General features: G+C 45.7%; 1 protein-coding gene across 1 annotated transcript in view; it reads left to right on the forward strand.

Moving 5' to 3' along the window:
* LOC126281174 (zwei Ig domain protein zig-8-like) overlaps positions 1-14913 on the forward strand; it is a 338900-nt gene that overhangs the window by 311698 nt on the left and 12289 nt on the right. Inside the window, exon 5 of the mRNA XM_049979860.1 lies at positions 279-447. Within this exon, the coding sequence (XP_049835817.1) occupies positions 279-447 (169 nt within the window). The remainder of the gene's footprint in view (positions 1-278; positions 448-14913) is intronic.

Raw genomic sequence — 14913 nt, forward strand, 5'->3', positions numbered from 1 at the left:
GGCGAGTTACATGTGGTGTTGATTCTGCAATAGCTCTCCCATTTACATGTGCCTGCTATCTTCGGGACTGTGTGAAGGGTATTCTTCCGAAAACTCACTAGTGTATTTTGAGTATCGTAGTGCCTTCCGACTTTTGGTCAGTCATTGCACGATTTTGATGTCACCCAGTTTTCATAATCTTGGCACGCTCTTGTTTAAAGCTCGATGTGTGTCTGTTCCCTCGTAACGTGTAACATTTGCACGCTGGTAAACTAAGCCGGAGGGACCGCGCTGTGCAGGCGATCAACTTCGACTCCCCGCGCGGCGGCATCAGCCTGGTGACGGAGAAGGGCGCGCTCACCACAAGCCGGCTGCTCATCCAGAGGGCCACGGCGGCCGACTCCGGCCGCTACACGTGCGCGCCCTCCAACACCGCCGCCGCCTCCGTCCGCGTCCACATACTCGATGGTACGTCCCGCCGCTCGCTATAGCTTCTCTTTAGTCCATAACGGCGGTCAGCGTCACTGTCACTGCCAAATCTTATGTCTATTTCAATCGGTTGTTACGGGTCAGGTTGGTCTGAGAGTTAATGACCCGCAAATGTATCGTGATTACCTCGCAGAACGGTTGACTGGACAGCAGGCACTATGAACCAGTTCTTCGGCACCCTCAGAAGCAAAAAGGCAACGGTAACAATAACAGCTATATTTAGAAGAATTGATACAGTCAGTGTAGACAACGTCCCAATGGTGTGAGCTGACCACAGCAGAAAAAGGCGGCACGTGGCTGCTGCCGGAGCAGCTTAAAATATGGTTCAAATGGCTCTGAGCACTATGGGACTCAACATCGGAGGTCATCAGTTCCCTAGAACTTAGAACTACTTAAACCTAACTAACCTAATAACATCACATACATCCACGCCCGAGGCAGGATTCGAACCTGCGACTGAAGTGGCAGCGCGATTCCGAACTAAAGCGCCTAGAACCGCTCGGCTACAGCGCCCGCCGTAGCAGCTTCACTCACGTACGAAGTGGCTCTCGCCGACGTGATTCGTATAGGCAGGGAGTAGAGACACGATTAGTATAGGCAGGGAGTAGAGACACGATTAGGACTTCAACATATGAGAAAAAGGAGGCGCATCTGTCAACCGTTTTCGAGTAAATCGAGTCTGAAAACTTGAAACGTACTTATATACTTTGTAGGATGGCTAGCATTCAAGGAATCTGCAGCTGAGCGGGAAGCGCTTAGTTTCATAAGCGCGAGGTCTCTGGATTCACCTTGCTGTCGGTACACAATTATTTTGTGAGCTGCCTGCGCCAGTCTTTGGTGATGTGCTTCGATATGCGTGGCAAACTGTGAAATGTGGCGACCGAGAACCCATTATTTATGTAAATCCCGTTTGTTTTGGAATGGCCTTATTGGAAAAACAATCCACAGGGAAAACTTCGCCGTTCATTCCATCTCCTGATATAGGAATAATTGCTCTTTTCCATAATGAGATTACCACTCTGCAGCGGAGTGTGCGCTGATACGAAACTTCCTGTCAGATTAAAACTGTTTGCTGGACCGAGACTCGAACTCGGTACCTTTGCCTTTGGTGGGTAAGTGCTCTACCAACTGCGCTACCCAAGCACGACTGACGCCCCGTCCTCACAGGAGTGCTAGTTCTGCAAGGTTCGCAGGAGAGGAGCTGTGTAGTTTGGAAAGTAGGAGACGACGTACTGCTGGGAGTAAATTCGTGCTTCGGTAGCTCAGTTGGTAGAGCACTCGACCCCCGAAAGGCAATGGTCCCGTTTTCGAATCTCGGTCCGGCTCACAGTTTTAATCTCCAAGGAAGTTTTGCTGTTTTCCATGTTTCTACGATCAGTATCATCCTGATTCGTCCAGTTCTCTATAGGTTATGTATTATACTTGTCTCAAATGTAGACGCAGTAACATAAATAAACCCGATATACTTATTTCGGAGTTCTCGTGCATCCACATTTTTTATTTTCCGATCTCCTCAGGAAAATAAATTTTCTTCGGCTAAAGATTATGAAAATAATAATAGTTCATTAAATACTCATAATATGCACAGTCATCATAAATGTGTTATCAAGACAGCGTGACAAAAAAAAAAAAAAAAAAACTGCCAGCAACGGGATTCCATCCACCGACTTTGCTCTTATGAAACTAGGTGCTTCATTGCTCGGCTGCCGATTCCTTGAAGGCTAGTGGTCCCACAGAGTATTTAAGGACGTCTAAGATTTTCAAACTCAGTTCCTCCCCAACCCCTCAATTCATTTTTATTACCTTTTTCCAAGTTTTATGAAAAACTGCTCATTTTGGAAGACATCTATTATGTCAAAAATATTTCTACTGAAATTCTCCTTGAAGCAGATCATATGCCTGTTTGGAGCAAGATAACCGGACCGGTTGGAGACAGTCTGTCTGGAAGATTAAAAATCCATTAGTCTTTCAGTTTGGCATGGTCTTCAACTTAGATTTTAATTCACTTAAACCTTCTGTTGCTCCTCAATTATTTACCTGTTATCGTCACAGGATAACATAGAAAATTAGGTGGACAGATAAGGTAAGGCATGAGGAAAGGAATACATGAAAACACTTACAAGGACGGACAGTATGGTAGGACATTCGTAGAAACGTCATGGAATAACTTCCATGGTCTAGAGGGGCCTTCAGAGCGTAAAAACTGCAGAGGAAAACATAGACTGGAATGCATCCAGCAAATAATTGAGGACGTAGGTTGAAAGTGCTACTCCGAGGTGAAAAGACTGACATAGGAGACGAATTTGTGGCCGGCAGTAACAGAGTCAGAGCAGTCACAGGATAATGTCTCAGAGAAACAACACTTTTGCATAAATTTTGTAGAGTAGTATGCGCCTGATCCTTCTGTTCCTTGTTCACATGTATCAAAGTTTCCAGCCTCTTCGTCACTTTTGTTGTCACTCCTTCCGAAACATACTCTGCAAATAAAATAGATGATAGGGTCTGGCATTATTCTTCTCTCAGTCCACAGAAACGAAATGAGAGTAAGAAGAAACAGTACATAACGCAGCTAGCTGAGGTCTCCTGCCCAGCTTTAACGCGTTCACCAGGTGATTAATGTGGACACGTGTAGGGAAAAACGCTAGCGACAGTGTTAGGGGAACGGTGAGTGGATGGAAGGCAGAACTTGCCGTTTTCATTGTTGGGCAATGCTGAACTCACGAGAAACTTCATCAGATTGAAAATATAGGGAATTTTCGCATGTACGTAATTACTTTTCTCATTTACTGACTAAGCAATAAAATCTGTTACAATTATGAATGTTATGAGACAGAATTAGTAAGAGATATCCTAAAAGTCGGCGATAATCAACAGCGCGGAAATGTCGCCAACCGCCAGTCGCCACCTGGTAAGCGTTAACATTTCAGTACCATTACTGGGTCACGCACCATCGCCACCTCGCCACTCTCGAGAGAAGCGGCAAACAACGCCGCGGAAATTGGTTAGAAAAGTGCAGACAGAACTGTCAATATTACTCCTGTAGCGTTACACAAGAGAAAAAAAAATGGTTCAAATGGCTCTGAGCACTATGGGACTTAACATCTGAGGTCGTCAGTACCCTAGACTTAGAACTACTTAAACCTAACTAACCTAAGGACATCACACACATCCAAGCCCGAGGCAGGATTCGAACCTGCGACCGTAGCACTCGGGCGGTTCAAGACTGAAGCGCCTAGAACCGCTCATAACGGCCGGCTACACAAGAGACACTAGTTAGTTTGACTAAGCAGTAAATACCCGCTAAGCAGATCTAGCAGAGCTGAAGACCGCTGACGACTCAGGAAGTGCAGAATTAATTCTATCATTGTCAATGACGTCTAGAGCAGAGTCTCTCCTCGACGACATAAATACTACACCTCCAACAGCGTACACAACAGTAGGGCCGATGGCGTACGAAACGTCCCCTTAGAAAAATTTTACACGACTGTGCTTAAACTGACACACAATAGTTTTTAGCGCAACGCAATCTGACTTTCAAAAATCCCTACAAAAGAATGGCCCTGACTAACGCTAACCTATACATTTCAAAAATCACTTACCTCACAAAAATCTTCGTTACTCAAGCTACTGCAATACAGCGAGCGCCACTACTGCCAGCTAAATAAAAGATTCAAACTACGGAAGGCACTAACTACTGATAGGCACAGTTAGCAAATGAAAGATTTTAATAGAGAACAAACAATGTATTTACCTTTATAGTCATAATATATATATCAGTTCATGACATCCAGTCTTACAAATTACAAAACTCCGCCATCTCTCTCCCCACGTCCACCACTGCTGGCGGCTCACCTCCAACTGCGCAACGCTACGCGCTGTTAGCATCCAGCTACCGCTGCTCAACACTACAATGGCAGACAACAATGCAAACTACTGATAGGCATAGTTAGCAAATGAAAGATTTTAATAGAGAACAAACAATGTATTTACCTCACTAGTCATAATATATATAGCAGTTCATGACACCAATTCTTACAAATTTCCAAACTCCGCCATCTCTCTCCCCACGTCCAGCACTGCTGGCGGCTCACCTCCAACTGCGCAACGCTACGCGCTGTTAGCATCCAGCTGCCGCTGCTCAACACTACAATGGCAGACAACAATGCAAACTAAACACAGACTGCGCACGGCACAGCCAGTGATTTTTATACAGAGTGCTACGTGGCGGCGGCGTTACCAATAAAAAAACCTAAACAGCTTACTTACACATGTTATTCGCACTCAATTCTTTGGTTATGGTGAGATTGTCCTAATGTTGATCTCGCTCTAGCTGCCCTTTGCGACGACCAGCGACCCGAAGCCACGGCTGATGGACTCCAACGTCCTGTACTGATGTCAGCATAGCCACCAGAGCTGACCAGTAGACTGAGTGTCTACCAACATGACTCTTGTCCAGGGCAGAAGCTGCTCTTAACTTCAGTGCCACACAGGTCTTAAGGATTACCGTAATGGTGAGCCAGTTTCAGAATACAGCACGACCACATGGCATCCGACATAGCGGTACACCTAAGGGGACAATGTGGGCATGGTCTGGGAGGGATTGAGAACCAGCAAATGGCGTGTGAATCAAAACACTCACGCCGTGGTCACGCCATCTGCAAAAACAGAGCTACCTGTGAGGTGTGCCTACCACTCCATGCTGATGCAGCGCTCCCAGCAGCCGTGGGTCCGCTATTGGATTCAGCGGGTTCTTCTCAGCATTATGTAACCGCCAGTCAGTGCAGAAGAAGTAGCAACGACTTGTATCTTCAATAATAAATGACGTTTTTTGAATATTATTTTATTGCGTCTAACGACGCCACGCAAGCTCTCGGGCCACGCTCTGGCAAATTAGTAGGAATTTGCAGCCCGGCAGAGGTCGGCACCTACATCGTTAACAGAATCCTATTCCAACACTTATATTTCTAACACTGTTCGTCTAACTTAATCCTATCGATACCAAGGCATATTCCATAAAGCGAATTATGAAGAGGGGTACTTTACGCCCACCCGAAGAAAATTAAAAGAACACTACATTAATTAATTATTGTTTAGCTTAATTACCTACGTACTCTTTAAAGAGTTACAGATGTCTAAGTTGGGTCCAGAACCTGAAGATACCTTTTGGAACACTCTCAGCAATACCAACGCATTTCCAGTAATTTGTAATACTGGCTTCATGTTCACCACAAAAAATTTAAAAATGTCGATTTCGTTCATTGACTTTTACTCTCAACATACGTTCTGAAGAGAGTCTGATGTACAAGTAAGGCCACGAATCTGGAATTATTGAATATGACATTCACTAGGGAAAGTGACGTCTGCTATTGAGACTCAAATTTGTGGGTTAAGTTTAACTGAAAAATTTAAAACATATATGCAGTCTGGCAGAAGAATTCTTTAAAACAGAAATATTAATTTCAAAATTAATATTTTCAAAAGATAGGCATAAAATACGCCCCCCCCCCCCCCCGTTCCTTGGTATTGAGAGGTTAAAATATCCACAAGACCTTTCTTGAGTAGAACTTTACTAGGGTTTTTGATATTTACAGCTCCCTTCCAAAAATGAACCATTTTGTGCAAAAAATAGAAAAAATCGAAAAAACTGACTTTCGGCCGTGGTGGTGGTGGGGGCACGAGCTCACACCCTCCCTATGAGGAGGAACTTTTCTGTTTCTTACTACTACACTCAAATTCACGAAAAAGGTGGTGGCTCAGCAGGAAGTCAGGTGCGGGGTTTACCTGAGGTTGGACTGCCAACCATAAACCCCCGAAACGTACCATGGAGTAGGGTGATATGAGCGTGCAGTAGGGCCCCACCTGGAAGGCATCAGTTCAGCTCCCGACAGCACCAGGACTAGGTGCGGCGCATAGACTGGCTGCAGCTAATTGTTGTGAGGCTGGGGGACGCACATGTAGTCGGTGGCTGGTGCGGAATACTCCTCGGTGTAGGCAGCAGTCGACGACAGATACTCCTGAGTAAAAGTGGCCTGAGTAAAAGTGGCCAGCATTTATACTGGCTCGCCTCAGATTTATTTTGAAAAAGGTTTTACTTGCTGGCTTGTACGAGACATAGGCAACAGGTGGCGGGACCCAGCGTGTTGTAATCGTGCGCGCATCAGTGCCGGAGTGCAGGCTTTCTTCATGGCAACTCGGCGCCTCTTCTTTGCTCTGGCAGGAGAATGTGATAGGCAACCTGCTGGCAACTAGCCACAAGTTGTAGAGCCAGCTCGGAAGGCGTAACACAACATTAATTGCTGCTTAAAAAGGTTGTAATACGGCATTCAGGTTTTTATTTGTACAAACTTTTCCTGTTACAGAATACTGACCGTTAGCTAGCCGCACACCTATCATTGTGTTACAGCAACATAAATTTCAGGCACAGTATTTTTGAAATGAAATGATTCAATGAAAGCATATAATGTAAGCAAGGCCTACGAAGGTGTAGTTCAAGATTTATAATTAGTGCTATAAGCACTGTCCACCTCCGTATCGTAGCGGTAGCGGTACCGCCTGTCACGTAAGGGGCCCGGGTTCGATTACCGGCAGCTGACTGGGTGCTGTGTGTTCATCATCATCATCATTGACTCGCAAGTCGCCGAAGTGACGTCAACGAAAATGGACTTGCAATACGGTGGCCGAACTCCCTCTAATGGGGCCTCCGGGCCAACAGTGCCATAGGATCATATCATATATATACTATAAGCACTGCAATTACGTGACAAAATAACTTATCATAGGCACAGAAAGCCTTCTCTCTCTCTCTCTCTCTCTCTCTCTCTCTCTCTCTCTCTCTCTCACACACACACACACACACACACACACACACACAGTGCCACAGTATAGTAATCCACGACATTAAACAATTTCCTTCTACCTCTCAGTATATTGCCACTACTGATAACAACGAGCCACCACCATTAAACAGCATTACTGATGAAATTGGCCACTAGTAATCACTGACTCTTCATCACCTTGCTCAGTAACAAATAACATCGTAGTGCAGCACTGCGTGAAATGTTAACAATGAATATTATCTTCAGTACTATAAATTCAATATTTGCATTTCATTTAAATCTTTAATAAAACCATTGAACATACACTGAGATGATAAGTCATGGGATACCTCCTAATATCGTGTCAGACCTCTTTTTGCCCGGACCGAGCGAGATGGCGCCGTGGTTTGCACTGGACTCATATTCTGGAGGACGACGGTTCAATCTGGTGTCCGGCCATCCAGGTTTAGTTTTTCCGTGATTTCCCCACATTGCTCCAAGCAAGTGGCATGATGTTTCCATTGAAAGGGCACGACCGATTTACTTCACCATCCTTGACACAATCCGAGCTTGTGCTCCGTCTCTAATGACTTCGATGTTGACAGGACTTTAAATCTTTTCTTTTTCCTTTTACCCGGCGTAATGCAGGAACTCCAGTAACACGGACTTAAAAAGTTGTTGGAAGTCCGCTGCAGAAATATCGAGCCATGGTGCCTCTGTAGCCGTCCATAATTGTAGAAGTGTTGCCGGTACCGGGTTTTGTACACGAACTCATCTCTCGATTATGTCTCAAAAATGTTTGATGGAATTCATGTCGGGCGATCTGGGTGGTCAAATCATTCGCCCGAATTGTACAGAATGTTTTTCAAATCAGTCGCGAATAACTGTTGCCCTGTAACATGACGCATAAAAATGCCATCTCTGTTTGGGAACATAAGGCCCGTGATTTGCTGCAAATGGTGTCCAGGTAACCGAACATAACCTTTTCCTGTAAGTGGTCGGTTCAGAGGGATCAGAGGACCCAGGCCATTCCATATAAACATAGCAACACCACTATGTAGCCAGCACTAGCTTGCACAGTGCCTTGGTGACAGCTTGGACCCATGGCTTCAAGGGGCCTGCACCAAACTCGAACCCTACTGTAAGCTCTTAGCAACTGAATTCGGGATTCATCTGACTAGGCCACAGATTTCCAGTTGTCTAGGTCTCTAGGGTGTAACCGATACTGTCACGAGCCGAGGAGAGGTGCTGAAGGCGATGTCGTGCTGCTGGCGAAGGCACTAGTGTCGGTCATCTGCTGCCGTAATCCATTAACACCACATTTCGACGGAGTGTCATAACGGATAAGTTCGTCGTACGCTCCAAATTGATTTCTGTGGTTGTTACACGCAGTATTGCTTGTATGTTAGCACCAACAACTCTGCGCAACGCCACTGCTCTAGATCGTTGGTTGGCCGGCCGGAGTGGTAGACCGCTACGGTCGCAGGTTCGAATCCTGCCTCGGCCATGGATGTGTGTGATGTCCTTAGGTTAGTTAGGTTTAATTAGTTCTAGGTTCTAGGGGACTGAAGACCTCAGAAGTTAAGTGCCATAGTGTTCAGAGCTATCTAGATCGTTGGTTGAAGGCCTTCGGGCAATGCATTATCCTTGGTGAGAGGTAATGCCTGAAATTTGGTATTCTCGGTACACTCTTGACGCGTGGATTTCAGACTATGGAATTTATAAACGATTTCCGAATTGGAATGTCCCATTCGTCAAGCTCAAGCTACTGTTACGCTTTCAAAGTCTCTTAATTCCCGCTGTGCGGCCAAAATCACGTTGCAAACGTATTCACATGAATCACCTGAGTGTACGTGACAGCCCCGCCAATGCCCTGCCATTTTATACCTTCTGTACGCTATACTACCGCTGCATATCGCTGACACATGCCTTTTTGTTACATCGCGTATTCTATAGCGAGCATTATATGATTCCTACCTTAATGTTAAGTATCGCTAAGTGGACGGAAATGGCCATTAATACCATGTTTTACTTAAGTTATAGGATAGTAGCTTGTTAGTTCTGAGGCAGCGTTACCTGCTATACTCAATATGTCTGAGTTACCTGTAGGAAAAAAATGGATCAAATGGCTCTAAACACTATGGGACTTAACATCTGAGGTCATCAGTCCCCTAGACTTAGAACTACTTAAACCTAACTAACCTAAAGATATCAGACGCATCCATGCCCGAGGAAGGATTCGAACCTATGACTGTAGCGGTCGCGCTGTTCCAGACTGTAGCACCCAGAACCCCTCGACCACTCCGGCCGGCTAATTTGGAACAATTCTAACACCTGCGTGGTGTCTGTTTGGTCTAAGTCGTGTCTCCTTACCACTTTCGCGCAACGACGCTCTGAGCGTGTTTTTTAGGGAACTGACTAGTTTGAACCTGGGACCTGTTGCCGGTAAGGAGACGCCAGACCACACATGACATGTAGAGTTCAGAAGAGTTCAGTGAGACTAGTAATGATATAATCAAATACTTAATGATTTCAGCGTCAGCTCCACTGCACTCCCTGTAAAAGAATCTTAATACTAACTAAATTTAGTGGAAGGGGTTCAAGGCTTTCCTATTTTTAGTTAGCTGGTAAAATAACGTCGAAAAAGCAGTTAAGTTCAGCACTGGAAATTTATTCTACTCACAAAACATTGTTTATAAATTGCACTATTCATAAAAGGAAATATTTTAATACAGGATGATAAAAACCAACTGCTTTCAACAAAAATGTGGACGAATATGCCCTGAATTGGTTTCCAAGTTCTACAATGGATCGAATTATGACCTATTGCATATCACATCTATAATCTAGATTTAAGTTAAGTTTCATAAAAGAGAAAACTATCAAAATGGTCTACAGTGACCCTCAATTATCTTTAATTACTTATTTAACTCGTCGTAAATTACAGTGGCTGATGTGGCTTGTCAATAATTATATAACAGAAAAATAATCGCGTTTCAGATTTTTACTTCTAATAGCAAATGTGAATACGACGAAGTTTAATTGACTATCGACACTAGAATTACGTAGAAAGGGTATGTAACAGATGAGACTTCTGCAGTTCTGAGTGAAGCCTTATGGCGGCACCGAGTGCGTTCATTACCTTGTCGGTGTTTAGGCAGCGTCAAGGGGCGGCGGCCGGCACAGCTCCATGCACCTCGCCGTCTCGGAAGCAATTCTCTCCTCGCTTCTCCTTACTACAGTTTACTGAAGTTGGTTTAAAAAAAGGTACCAGGCTGTGTTTTCAACTGACCAATCAGGGTCTCAATGTTTACCCTATGCTCCGCCTACAAAAATTCTGACTATCGAATGAGAAACGTTATACTTTTTGTGGTGGGGCAATGTTTTTAACATTTGCAACGTAACCGAGACTCGTGTAGTCTCACGCTAAAACTTTCAGCTGGTGTCGTCCTTCTATCGTTATCGTAAGATCCATACTGTTCTTCTGGAGGGCTCTATCTTTTAACATGGGCTGGGGGTGATCCTGTCGGTCGGCTGGATACGTGGGTGTCCGTCTCTTATCGTAGGGCCTCCTAGCCTACACGACTCTGCTCTCTGCTTCTGTTCTCGTTTCTTCCCTCGGAACTGCGTCTGTTTCACAGTGGGGAGGTATGACATGCATTTAGGCGTTCTTGTGTTAGTCTGTAGTATTCCATTTGCTAACTCGTTGATCATTTTACTTTGGTTAATTTAATGTCAAGATTTATTCGGAACTATGTGACATACTCCCGGATTTGCTATCATGTCAGGGTTTTGATGGAAGGTGTTAGATTTGCCTGACACCTTCCACAAGACAGTAGTCAACGTACTAACGTTATCTACCGCTGCCAAACAGTGTATGCTAAGTCGCCTACTCCTTATGATCCAATAAGAATTTAACGCGGAAAATATACTGCACTAACAAATATATGCCGTGAGCAATAGCCAACTTTCACAGGTTGGCATGATCTCGACTCCAGACGAAATAGCCGGCCGCGGTGGTCTCGCGGTTCTAGGCGCGCAGTCCGGAACCGTGCGACTGCTACGGTCGCAGGGTCGAATCCTGCCTCGGGCATGGATGTGTGTGATGTCTTTAGGTTAGTTAGGTTTAAGTAGTTCTAAGTTCTAGGGGACTAATGACCACAGAAGTTGAGTCCCATAGTGCTCAGAGCCATATGAACCATTTTTGAACAGACGAAATAAACCAAGCAGTTTCAGCCAAGCAACAAGTTTTCCACTCACAGGTGTGCAATCACTTTCTTAAGAACTCTCAACACAAACGAAATTAGAAAAAAAATCGATCGAACACACTAAACACTAAAAATGTAAACAGCAAGTAGGGAACTTCAAGTCCCTCAGACGTAACCTTCACAATCCAGCCTCCCCCCTTACCCACTACACACACACACACACACACACAGACACAACAGAACCTTCACAATCCAGTCTCCTCCCTTACCCACCACACACACACACACACACACACACACACACACACACACACACACACACACACAACAGACGGAGGCAAACTTGATCAAACAAGTGTTTAGCAAACACTGGTGTGACTGCATTCACTGCGTTTTTTTCTTTTTTTCAAACAACCAATTCATTTATGACGTCGCCAAGTACGACGTCCCCCCAGCTTCAGTTCGATACTTTCTACTACCGTCTCAAAACAACTACTTATGCTTCCAATTTTTGGCTGTCCTGCTTAAGATTACCGATTTAGGTATTCATTACAATTTCATCGATTCACAGCTTTCACAGAACTAACAGCCACCATAACAGAGGAATATTATAAAGCTCTAAAGCCAATGCCCCATTATTCAACGACGACAGTCAATGGCAGAAATTGTACAATAACCAACAAATACAATTAGCGATTAGCAGGCCGCTGTGGCCGAGCGGTTCTAGGCGCTTCAGTCCGGAACCGCGCTGCTGCAATGGTCGCAGGTTCGAATCCTGCCTGGGGCATGGATGTGTGTGATGTCCTTAGGTTAGTTAGGTTTAAGTAGTTCTAAGTCTAGGGGACTGATGACCTCAGATGTTAAGTCCCATAGTCCTCAGAGCCATCTGAATTAGCGACTGAGCTTCCAGGCGGTTTGCATGCGACAGTAAAAATACATCTGTAACTCTATGTTGTATAAATGGAAGAATGGGACTAAGGCTGGTCGATGACTTGCAGGAAACACATATCCAAAACTTTACTAAACTTTTATTGATGCGGGCTGAGCATTAATTTGACTGATAAAGATGCTCAACAAATCGTTTATATTTCTAGATATTAAGGGTTTTAACTAACTCTGGTTTACCAACAATCCGGTAATTGTCAAGTAAAGTAAATTTTCTTCGGAAAGATGGCTATTCCAAACTGCTCGGAGAAATATGCTATGATTCTGCTTCTATTACTTCTATCGAGCTCATGCAATCCACACCACTCTCGTCTAACTGTACGACGTCAGACTTAACCTTATAGATTTCGCAATCTACGTGGTTTTCAATTAGTCGTACGCTGTCATCATCGGCAAACTCGTCATGTTCCTCTTCAAAAATTTCGCCTAGGTTCTCTTTAGTGCCGGCGTCATTGTGGTTGGCTACTTCAATTACAACATTTTGACAAGCCTGCCTTTTTGGTATATGCCTTAATAAACGCTAATTTCCTGCGAGTTGAGAAGCTTCAAATATTGTCCGGTTTCTCCATTAGCATACCTCCCGTTCAATACTCTGTAATTCTTCAGTTCGTCGTATAACAGACGAAACTGCCCTAGTCACACCTCTTCTCGTTCCGCGTTGCCGTGCGCGATACCGCAGTTTTATCCGATATTGGCTTCTTTAATTCCGCTGGCGAATCAGACAGTACTGGAGCCTGCGGTACCGTTATTGCTTTCACAGCGGCCGCCTCTTCCTTAATGGCCGGTGCTCTAATTTCATCGTTATTACGGACAGTGATCGCTTTGTCAATGCGTTTCAACTTTAATTCCTGTTACCGCTGGCGCATTACGCACTCTGTCTCCTTGCACATTCTCCCATCGCCGATTTATCGATTCGGATCTGTTATAACGACGTTGCCTAGGCTTTCTTCTGGGCCGCCAAGGTCTTCCCAGGGCTGGTGGGCCCCATATCGGCCCGGCTAATCGATTTCCCGAGTAAGTACGACACGCCTGTTCCCATCAGTCTGTTGCAATTGGTTCAAAATGGCTCTGAGCACTATGGGACTTAACTTCTGAGGTCATCAGTCGCCTAGAACTTAGAACTACTTAAACCTAACTAACCTAAGACATCACATACATCCATGCCCGAGACAGGATTCGAATCTGCGACCGTAGCGGTGGCGCGGTTCCAGACTGTAGTGCCTAGAACCACTCGGCCACTCCAGCCGGCTTGAAATTGGTGATTTCGCCCATGCCTACTATCATTTCGCTAAGAACTGCTTAGCATATTCACATGATACTGGCCTCTGTCATTTCTACTGTTACTGTTCCCACTATGACTGCTACTGTTATAGTGCTGTAAGTTCTTATTACCATGGTGGTGGTTACCACTACTACCATTATTATTATTACTACGTTTGTTACTATTACCATGGCTCTGAGCAGTATGGGACTTAACATCTGAGACCATCAGTCCCATATAAGTTAGAACTACACTTCTGGAAATGGAAAAAAGAACACATTGACACCGGTGTGTCAGACCCACCATACTTGCTCCGGACACTGCGAGAGGGCTGTACAAGCAATGATCACACGCACGGCACAGCGGACACACCAGGAACCGCGGTGTTGGCCGTCGAATGGCGCTAGCTGCGCAGCATTTGTGCACCGCCGCCGTCAGTGTCAGCCAGTTTGCCGTGGCATACGGAGCACCATCGCAGTCTTTAACACTGGTAGCATGCCGCGACAGCGTGGACGTAAACCGTATGTGCAGTTGACGGACTTTGAGCGAGGGCGTATAGTGGGCATACAGGAGGCCGGGTGGACGTACCGCCGAATTGCTCAACACGTAGGGCGCGAGGTCTCCACAGTACATCGATGTTGTCGCCAGTGGTCGGCGGAAGGTGCACGTGCCCGTCGACCGGGGACCGGACCGCAGCGACGCTAAGACCGTAGGATCCTACGCAGTGCCGTAGGGGACCGCACCGCCACTTCCCAGCAAATTAGGGACACTGTTGCTCCTGGGGTATCGGAGGACCATTCGCAACCGTCTCCATGAAGCTGGGCTACGGTCCCGCACACCGTTAGGCCGTCTTCCGCTCACGCCCCAACATCGTGCAGCCCGCCTCCAGTGGTGTCGCGACAGGCGTGAATGGCGGGACGAATGGAGACGTGTCGTCTTCAGCGATGAGAGTCGCTTCTGCCTTGGTGCCAATGATGGTCGTATGCGTGTTTGGCGCCGTGCAGGTGAAGGCCACAATCAGGACTGCATACGACCGAGGCACACAGGGCCAACACCCGGCATCATGGTGTGGGGAGCGATCTCCTACACTGGCCGTACACCTCTGGTGATCGTCGAGGGGACACTGAATAGTGCACGGTACATCCAAACCGTCATCGAACCCATCGTTCTACCATTCCTAGACCGGCAAGGGAACTTGCTGTTCCAACAGGACAAT

The sequence above is a fragment of the Schistocerca gregaria genome, chromosome 7 (assembly GCF_023897955.1).
Source record: "Schistocerca gregaria isolate iqSchGreg1 chromosome 7, iqSchGreg1.2, whole genome shotgun sequence".
NCBI classification, from domain to species: domain Eukaryota; kingdom Metazoa; phylum Arthropoda; class Insecta; order Orthoptera; family Acrididae; genus Schistocerca; species Schistocerca gregaria.